This window comes from Callionymus lyra, unplaced genomic scaffold (genome assembly GCF_982586985.1).
Source record: "Callionymus lyra unplaced genomic scaffold, fCalLyr1.hap1.1 HAP1_SCAFFOLD_178, whole genome shotgun sequence".
In the NCBI taxonomy this organism is placed as follows: Eukaryota; Metazoa; Chordata; class Actinopteri; order Syngnathiformes; family Callionymidae; genus Callionymus; species Callionymus lyra.
This window is the reverse complement of record NW_028258636.1, coordinates 15,109-25,000: the sequence shown is the minus strand read 5'-3', so window position 1 is coordinate 25,000 and position 9,892 is coordinate 15,109. Positions and strand designations below refer to the sequence as shown.

Below are 9,892 nucleotides of genomic sequence, written 5' to 3'. Positions count from 1 at the left end.
TGTTCATTATATGTTCATTTTATGTTTATTATATGTTTATTATATGTTCATTATATGTTCATTTTATGTTTATTATATGTTTATTATATGTTCATTATATGTTCATTTTATGTTTATTATATGTTTATTATATGTTCATTATATGTTCATTTTATGTTTATTATATGTTTATTATATGTTCATTATATGTTCATTTTATGTTTATTATATGTTTGTTCATTTTATGTTTATTATATGTTTATTATATGTTTCATAGAATAAAGATAAAAGTTAATTTAAGTATTTTAAACAACAAGGTTGTTGAGCCAAAGAAAACGCGACCTCAACCAGCCCTGCGCCCCAAGTTGATTCTTTTCTGTAGACTCAAAACCTGCCCTCAGGACCGTCAAGACCCGGATTTATTCTGGTTCTGGTTCAGGTTCAGCTATTGTTCTTGTCTGTTCCAGGGCAGTAAAGGAGCTTCTGGACCGAGAGGACAGCGAGGACGAGCCGGTGCTGAGGTGAGTCCAAGTTCTGGTCCACATGGACCGGTCTTTATAGACCACCTGTTGTTGAACACTGTCCGACCCACTCAGGGTCCTGAAGGAGGGCGAGGAGACGCCGGAGTGCCTGGTAAACCTGGAGTGAAGGGTCTGCAGGGAGCACAGGTGATGACACACAAACACACACAAACCAACACACACACACACACGCACGCACGCACGCACGCAAACAAACACATACACAAACTGGTTAATGGTTGCAACTCCATGTTTCACCTCCAGGGGGGCAAAGGAGAGACGGGACCAGATGGTGAACAGGTGAGTTCTTCTGTCACACAACCTCCCACCTGTCAATCATGGTGACTTCCTTCTCTCAGGGGTCTTTGGGGAGGAAAGGAGTCAAAGGTCAGAAGAGTCAGAAGGTAATTTTGGAGTTAAAGGTTTGAAAATCATCTTCTTCTTCCTCACCTGTGTTGTCTCGCAGGGAGGACGAGGAGATGGCGGAGACAAGGGACAGGTGGGTCTTAGGCCAGTTCTCTGCCCGGGACCGGATCTCAGGACATGTCTTTGATTCCTTGCAGCGGGGGCTGAAGGGTGCCCCGGGTCGCAGCGGTGTCTCGGGTCCTCCGGGTCCACCAGGAAGTCCAGGAACCAGGGGGGAGCGAGGACCAGCAGGAGATCTGGGCACGAAAGGTCAGGCAGGACCTAAAGGAGTCGTGGGTCCCACTGTGAGTAAGATGTGTGAGCGTGGCACTTGGGCAGGTCTTGACCCGGTTCTTCTGCAGGGTCCGGGCCTGAGCGACGAGCAGGTGCTGCAGCTCTGCAGGGGCGTGGTCACCGCCCAGATCTCCCAGTACGCCGTGTCCATCCGGGCCAAGTGTTCTCAGGGCTGCCCCGTCAACAACCGCACCATCTCTGGACCCCCAGGGTCTCCGGGAGGCCTGGGACCACCTGGCAAACCGGTGAGCCTCCACAGCAGACATGTCATGTGACCGTTCTAACATGGCGTGTGGTCAGGGCAAAGCGGGAAAAGCGGGGGCTAAGGGATCCAGAGGAGCTCAAGGTGATCGCGGTCTAGAGGGTGTGCAAGGGGCTCAGGGAGAGCCAGGTGAGTGTGTTGTGTGTCTGACTAACAGGACAGACTGACGAGGACCTATCTGTCCTGAGCAGGGAAAAAAGGAGGTAATGGAGCTGCAGGAGGGCCAGGTACGGGCCTGCCAGGACTGGATGGACCACAAGGGGCCACAGGTGAGGATACCTGGACCAGATGTTGGTTCAGCGAGTCCTTGTGACACGTCTGTCCTGCAGGTCACCCTGGTGAACCAGCACAAGCCAGAAGCGGAATGGAGGGTCCACAAGGTCCGCGAGGTTTCCCCGGCCCGCTGGGATCTCCCGGGATGCTGGGGACCCCCGGGGTGAGGGGTGTGTGCGAGGCGCGTGACTGCAGCATCCACGCCTCAGTGCTGCGTAAAGAGCAGGGTCTCCTGAAGAGACACTTCGGAGCCCAGATGTGAAGTTTGATCAACGCTGTGTAAATAACTTGTAAATCAATCGTGTCAATAAACCTGCTGTCTTTGTAAATCTGAGTCCGAGTCTTTAGTCAGTCGTGCAGTTTCTATCATCCCAGCTAGTTGGGGTCAGAGGGTGTGAAGCATCATTTATCGACCCCTCCTCAGGTGAAGCGACCCTCCTCAGGTGAAGCGACCCTCCTCAGGTGAAGCGACCCTCCTCAGGTGAAGCGACCCCTCCTCAGGTGAACCGACCCTCCTCAGGTGAAGCGACCCCTCCTCAGGTGAAGCGACCCCTCCTCAGGTGAAGCGACCCTCCTCAGGTGAAGCGACCCCTCCTCAGGTGAAGCGACCCTCCTCAGGTGAAGCGACCCCTCCTCAGGTGAAGCGACCCTCCTCAGATGAACCGACCCTCCTCAGGTGAAGCGACCCCTCCTCAGGTGAAGCGACCCCTCCTCAGGTGAACCGACCCTCCTCAGGTGAACCGACCCTCCTCAGATGAACCGACCCTCCTCAGGTGAAGCGACCCCTCCTCAGGTGAAGCGACCCCTCCTCAGGTGAAGCGACCCCTCCTCAGGTGAAGCGACCCTCCTCAGGTGAAGCGACCCTCCTCAGGTGAACCGACCCTCCTCAGGTGAACCGACCCTCCTCAGGTGAAGCGACCCTCCTCAGATGAACCGACCCTCCTCAGGTGAAGCGACCCTCCAAACTGTAGACAACTACTTCACCTGTGTTCCATTATTAGTGAAGCTCCTTGATCGGGGAATTCATTATGTGGGAACAGCCAGGCAGGTGCACCTACCCAACTGTAACCTTGAAGACGAGAAGAGCTTGAAGAAAAAGGGGAGAGGAAGCTATGACGTCAGAGTGGAGGGGAATCACAACATCTGTGCTGTCAAATGGTATGACAGCAGGGCCGTCACACTTGTGTCATCCTTTGCTGGACCTGAACCTGTGCAGAAGATTCAACGCTGGGAAAAAGCCAACAGAAGCTACGTTGAAGTTGAGAGGCCTTACATTGTTGGTGCCTACAACAAGTACATGGGAGGTGTGGATTTGTTGGACTCATTTACAGCCAAATATAAGTTCCCCATCAAATCCCGTCGCTGGTACATGTACATCTTCTGGCACACCATCATCCTCGCTGTGGTCAATGCCTGGCTGCTCTACAAGCGGGACTGTCAAGCGCTCAAGATGTCTAGCAAAGAGACAATGAACAGGAGACAATTTCAGGCACAGCTAGCATCCTCTCATCCTGGTAAACGCAACACTTCAAACTCCAAAGAGAGGACGGCCATCTTCAGGCAAAGGAAGCCCTCTGAATGCACCTCCCATTGGATGTACGCAACGATCTAGTTGCCCATTTCCCAAGGAAGACCGGGAGAGGACGCTGCAGACACTGCAGTAAAGGATACACCAACACACAATGCAGAAAGTGTGATGTTCGCCTTTGCTTTACAGACGACAGGGACTGTTTTTGGGACTTTCACCACCAATGAAAGTCTTCATGACCAATGTCATAAAAAGAAAAAAAGAGGGAAACGTTTTTAAAGAGATTTATCTTGTTTAATATTTTTGTTCTATTTTTTATTGTTTTTAATAAATGACTTCATAAAAATAAGACTAATGTGTGATTATTATTAATGTTATACTGTTAGGGGGCTAAGGAAGCAATCAACTCTGCAAATGAACCCTTAGCCTAGATGTTCTGAATTGTTTAGACAACAGAAATTCTGCTTCCAACTAAACCCAATGTTGCAATATTACAACATTTCTCTAAAAACCTACATAAACATTTTTTTTTTAAAAACTCTTTAATTTCTGCATCAAAGGCCTCCTAAAACAACATCTGAAAGGTCAATTATTTATTTTTTTAGGTTTTTCTATATTTGGGTGTTACAGGGTTAAATGTTGCCGTGGAGTGTGTTGTGTTGTTGGCACAAGAGATGAATGTGTGTCTTCATAACTTCCCACTGCTTTAGAAACTGAAGCTGCTCTTCTTTCCTTTCCATTGAAGTCCATCTTGTAGTAGTTTGTTGTTAGAAAGCAGTGCGACTGAACCCTAACACCCCGACATACGGCTTGATATGTGTTTATGTAAGAAAAGCACATCCATCTTTTTTTGAAGGACTATTTCAGCTATTAAAGCCTTTTTCTGTCCGTCTCTCCCAGCGTTTATGTTCAGAGATCTTAAGCTTCTGAAGAAACAAACACAAAGAGACAGAAGAAACAAAGAGAGTAGAAAAGTAGGAGCTCAAGTCATACATGATCATTTTTACTTTTTGTTTCTAACCGTTCTAGTATTTCTTGCTTTTCTTAGAGCCGTGACGTGTTTCTTTAAACAAAAACGTTTTCTTTCGTCCAGGACTTCAAATCCAACCAGTTTTTTTATTGTGTTCACAGATTTAATGAACTTTTCAGTGTAACTAAAATGATCAGTAATGTTTATAGATTTGTTATACGTCACGTCGAGGAAATTGTTGATCTCTTCTAGAGAGTAGAGATCGTCTTCTGACGCTTTCACACACAGACACTGGAGTCTGATCCATATTCCATGTCATCCACGTGACACGATTCTTGACCGCCGCGCCAGACAGGTGAGGCGCTCACCGCCGCGCCAGGTGAGGCGCTCACCGCGGCGACAGGTGAGGAGCCCACCGCCGCGCCAGGTGAGGCGCTCACCGCCGCGACAGGTGAGGAGCTCACCGCCGCGACAGGTGAGGAGCCCACCGCCGCGCCAGGTGAGGCGCTCACCGCCACGACAGGTGAGGCGCTCACCGCCGCGACAGGTGAGGCGCTCACCGCCGCGACAGGTGAGGCGCTCACCGCCGCGACAGGTGAGGAGCTCACCGCCGCGACAGGTGAGGCGCTCACCGCCGCGACAGGTGAGGAGCTCACCGCCGCGACAGGTGAGGCGCTCACCGCCGCGACAGGTGAGGCGCTCACCGCCGCGACAGGTGAGGCGCTCACCGCCGCGACAGGTGAGGAGCTCACCGCCGCGACAGGTGAGGCGCTCACCGCCGCGACAGGTGAGGAGCTCACCGCCGCGACAGGTGAGGCGCTCACCGCCGCGACAGGTGAGGCGCTCACCGCCGCGACAGGTGAGGCGCTCACCGCCGCGACAGGTGAGGAGCCCACCGCCGCGACAGGTGAGGCGCCCACCGCCGCGACAGGTGAGGCGCTCACCGCCGCGACAGGTGAGGAGCCCACCGCCGCGACAGGTGAGGCGCTCACCGCCGCGACAGGTGAGGCGCTCACCGCGGCGCCAGGTGAGGAGCCCACCGCCGCGACAGGTGAGGCGCTCACCGCCGCGACAGGTGAGGCGCTCACCGCCGCGACAGGTGAGGCGCTCACCGCGGCGACAGGTGAGGCGCCCACCGCTCTCCCTGTACGGACACGCTGCACGTTTATGTCCAACATCTCCACACTCGAAACATTTGAACTGTCCTGAGCTCACGTACATCATATATAATCCATCGCCATGTTTAACGCGGAAAGAAACAGCGTCTGCGCAGGTGAGTCCAGGAACATGAAGGCTTGTCTTCTCAGGGACTGGACATGCTTCAGTCTGGGATCTTTTTTTTTTTTGTATTATTTTATTTTTGATTTTCCAGAGAACGAGACAAAACATACAAACAACAGAAAAAAACAAAAAAAAACAACAAACAAAACAGAAACCCGATCACCCCACCCCCCTCAAACAAAAAAAAGAAGAAAGAAACAGCACCTACAAAACAATATTTGGCAATCCAGTCAAACACTTACACATTGTACACAAAAGAAAAATAGAACATTTCAGTATCCATTCTTTGTGCCGAGATATAGTCCAAGAAAGGCTTCCATAGCCGTCGAAACTTGTCCGCTTTTCCTGTCCGTTCATAGCGGATTGTCTCCATACAAAGAGTCTTTGAAAGTTCCATGAGCCACATATGAAAATTAGGAGGCACTTCTTTGTTCCAACACTGAAGAACTACTTTTTTTGCTAAAACCATTCCAAACAAAATTGCCTTTGTCTCAGAATCTTTTAAACGCTCCAGTTGCTGTGAACAACCCAAAATGGCCGTCCTGGAGTCGGGAGCCAAGTTTCTCCCCAAAACTGCAGAATAAATATGAAATATTTCTTCCCAAAACTTAGCTAGTCTACAACAGGAGAAAAACATGTGAGCCAAAGTTCCCACTGATTGTTTGCATTTGACGCATATTGGTGATGTGGATGATAAAAGGAGTGTAGTTTTCTCTGGAGTAATGAAGTCTGTGTATGACCTTGAATTGTATCAATTGGTGCCTGGAATTTATTGAACAAGTGTAGATTTTATTAAGAGATTTGGACCACATTTCTTCAGTCAATTCTGTTCCCAAGTCATTTTCCCACAAGACCCTCTGACGGTCAGGAGGTGGAGCCACGTAAGTATCAAAAAACTTCACAAACAGAGAAACTCATCGCTTGCTTCCAGGTTTAGTTGATACGAGTGATTCAAGCTGATCGAGGGAGGAGTAAACCTCATAATTTGGGATGTTAATTTTAACAAAGTTCCTTACTTGTAGATAGCGAAAGAAATGTGAGGTAGGAAGAGAACATTTCTGCTGTAGTTGAGCAAATGATGCAAAACATTGTCAATATACAAGTCTGCAACAGAAATAAGTCCCTTTTTCATCCAGGCTATGAAAACCGAATCGAGTTTTGAGGGGGTGAATAAATGATTATAACAAATTGGGGCCAAACTAGAAGTTTCTGGTACATTAAATACTTTTTTTATTTGTTTCCAGATCTTCACAGAGTTTTTTACTATAAAACTAAGATTTCTCTCAATTTTCGGTTTGCCTTCTTTAGTGTGTAGTAGTGCTGGGAGAGAGGTGCCATTAATATCCTGTTCGATGGCAACCCAAGATGGTGTTGAGTCCTTAGGTTCCCCAGGGAATGCATTATTCCAATAGATGAGAGCTGAGCGTTAGCTGCCCAGTAGTAATGTTGAAACCAAGGGAGAGCCAAACCTCCTAATTCTTTTGACTTACAAATATGTTTCTTACTAATCCGATGTGCTTTATAACCCCAAATAAAAGGCATTATGATTGAATCTAAAGTTTTGAAAAAGGTCTTTGTCAGAAATATTGGAATGTTTTGAAAAATATATAAAAATCTGGGCAGTGTAATCATCTTAATGGCATTTACTCTACCGACCATTGACATTGGAAGTGTTCGCCAATACTCAATATTTCTTTGGAGTTGATGGATTCATTTAAGGTAATTTAAATTATACAAAGAATCTGGTTGTTTATCAACTATGGTTCCCATATATTTTATTTGATCAGTTATCTTTACGGGGAGATGACTCAAAAACAGCGGATCTATCCCATTTCCCAAAGGCATTAATTCACTTTTTTGCCAGTTTACAGTGTATCCGGACAAATGACCAGCTCTTTCAATTATATTAAGTAAGACAGGGATAGAGTCTTCACTTTGCTCCAGAAATAAGATAATGTCGTCCGCAAACAGAGCGATGTGGTGGTCAACTTTACCGAGGTGTACAGGAATAATATTTTGGCTGTTTCTGATGGCAATCGCAAGCGGCTCTATACACAAAGCAAAGAGTAGAGCTGAGTGGGCATCCCTGGCGAACCCCACGCTGAAGGTTGAAAGAAGAAGATCGGTCAGAGTTAGTAATAATTGTAGCAGTTGGTGACAAATAAAGCATCTCCACCCAGGAAACAAAACTATTACCAAGGCCACATTTTTTCAGGGTTAATAGCATGTACTTCCATTCTACTTGGTCAAAAGCTTTTTGTGCATCAAGTGCAAGAATGGCAGCCTTGGAATCTTTGCTCCATTTATTATATACAATATTTAACAATCTGCGCACGTTAAAAAAAGAATGTCTTCGGGGAATAAAACCAGTCTGATCAGGGTGTATTATCATTGATATGTGTTCATTTAATCTAGTAGCTAAAACTTTTGTCAATATTTTAAGGTCACAGTTTAAAAGAGCTATAGGTCTATATGATGATGGGTCAGTTTCTGGTTTCTCTTTTTTTAACAACAATGAAATATTTGCATCATATAACGAACCTGGCAGTCTTTTATTCCTGATGGACTCTCTAAACATTCTAAGCAATAAAGGAGCCACCTGATCAGCATATGCTTTATAAAACTCTATGCAGTATCCATCTGGTCCACTTGACTTCCCATTTGGGAATTCTTTGATGGCGTTCAAGACCTCTTGTAGTGATATATCAGCATTTAGTTTTTCTTGGGCTTTGTCATCTAATTGCGGAAATGGAATTGAACTGAGAAAGCCATTAATTTAGGTCTCAGTTGTTTCAGTATGAGACGTGTACAATTCTGAGTAAAATTTTTTGAAACAATCATTTATTTTTTGATGGTCGGTCAAAATCTCTCCTTCTGGAGACAGAATTTGATGTATGGCTCTGCTGGCTTGGATTCCTCTCAGTTGTCGAGAAAGTAACGATGTCGGTTTATCGCCGAGTTCAAAGTGTTTATGTTTTATCTTGAGAAGAAGTCTGTTAACTTGGTTGGTAAGAATTGTATTATATTCATGCCTCAACCTAACAATATTTTTAAGTGTAGTTTCAGATAGATTTTCCCTATACTGTGTTTCAGCTTCAGAAATCTCTTTGTCAATTTCAACTAGTCTGACAGTTCTTTTCTTTTTCTGCATAGATTCATAAGATATCACTGTACCTCGGATTACTACCTTAAAAGTTTCCCATAATATCGAATCAGAAACGTCTCCCCTATCGTTCAATTTAATAAATTCCTTGATCTCTTCAGAACATCTATTTGAGAATTCTTCATTATTAAGTAAGCTTGGATTCAGTCGCCAATTATAATAGCCTCTCTTCCTTCCAAAATCAATGTTTAAAATGACTGGGCTGTGGTCAGATATTAAAATGTTGCAATATTTTGATGAGGAGATCGCAGATGTTAATTTGCCGTCAATGAGAAAATAGTCAATCCGTGTGTAGGTTTTATGAACTGGAGAAAAAAAACGAATACTCTCTCCGAGTCGGATGTTGGATCCTTCAAATATCAATTAGATTCAAAGACTTCATCAAATGATTTAAAACAGTTGTGGAGTCAAGTGGATTTGTTAGACGCAATGAAGATCTATCCATTATTGTATCTAAGACACAGTTGAAATCACCCCCTGCTATTAAAGTAGTTGTGGACAGGTCAGGAATACAGTTGAAAATACCACGGAAGAAGCTCGGGTTATCAAAATTTGGCGCGTAGATATTCAAAAAAGTGACATGTAGCGTCAACATCATACCAGTCACAATTATAAAGCGACCATTCGGATCAATCTGGGTGGATATGTGCTTGAAGGGCACATTTTTTCGAATCAATATTGCCACACCACGTGCTTTACTAGGAAATGTTGACTGATAAGTTTGTGCTATCCATCCACACCGCAACTTCAAAGTATCTGAATGTTTAATATGCGTCTCCTGCAGGAATATAACGTCACTATGCAAACTTTTCAGATGGGAAAACACTTTTGCTCTCTTAACCGGGTTATTCAAACCTCTTACATTCCAAGAGCATATATTGACGTTATTTTCAATGTTAGTTCCCCCTATCATTGCATGTAATGTTTAAAATGTTGGATCTTGATGTACACAAATTTGAGTAAGTGCTGAAAAACAAAACTAAAACAAGAAAAACAAAAAAAAGTGAACAACCCTTGTATCCCTCTACCCCTACAAAAAGGAGAAGAAAAGAAAAACCCATGATAACGGGACTGTGTGTCCGTAAGGCTATTCAACAGAATAGAGCAAATACAACATAAACATGGCAACCCCCACCCTCTTTTTTCAACTTTACTTTAAAATTAACTTGAAAAAAATAATCAATAACCCAGTTTAACATTGGAAATTAAACAGAAC

General features: G+C 45.3%; 2 protein-coding genes across 2 annotated transcripts in view; both read left to right on the top strand.

The window, feature by feature from the left end:
* The window catches only part of LOC148058094 (uncharacterized), a 2,112-nt gene extending 1,751 nt beyond the window's left edge, over positions 1 to 361 (top strand). The window contains exon 3 of the mRNA XM_087782646.1: positions 345 to 361. Coding sequence (XP_087638772.1) covers positions 345 to 361 — 17 coding nt within the window. The remainder of the gene's footprint in view (positions 1 to 344) is intronic.
* LOC148058093 (uncharacterized) overlaps positions 1 to 2,013 on the top strand; it is a 7,850-nt gene extending 5,837 nt beyond the window's left edge. The window contains exons 16-25 of the mRNA XM_087782644.1: positions 447 to 500; positions 576 to 647; positions 765 to 800; positions 860 to 904; positions 967 to 999; positions 1,064 to 1,210; positions 1,268 to 1,444; positions 1,500 to 1,590; positions 1,653 to 1,730; positions 1,791 to 2,013. Coding sequence (XP_087638770.1) covers positions 447 to 500; positions 576 to 647; positions 765 to 800; positions 860 to 904; positions 967 to 999; positions 1,064 to 1,210; positions 1,268 to 1,444; positions 1,500 to 1,590; positions 1,653 to 1,730; positions 1,791 to 1,996 — 939 coding nt within the window. The 3' untranslated portion in view covers positions 1,997 to 2,013. The remainder of the gene's footprint in view (positions 1 to 446; positions 501 to 575; positions 648 to 764; positions 801 to 859; positions 905 to 966; positions 1,000 to 1,063; positions 1,211 to 1,267; positions 1,445 to 1,499; positions 1,591 to 1,652; positions 1,731 to 1,790) is intronic.
* Positions 2,014 to 9,892: the final 7,879 nt, after the last annotated feature.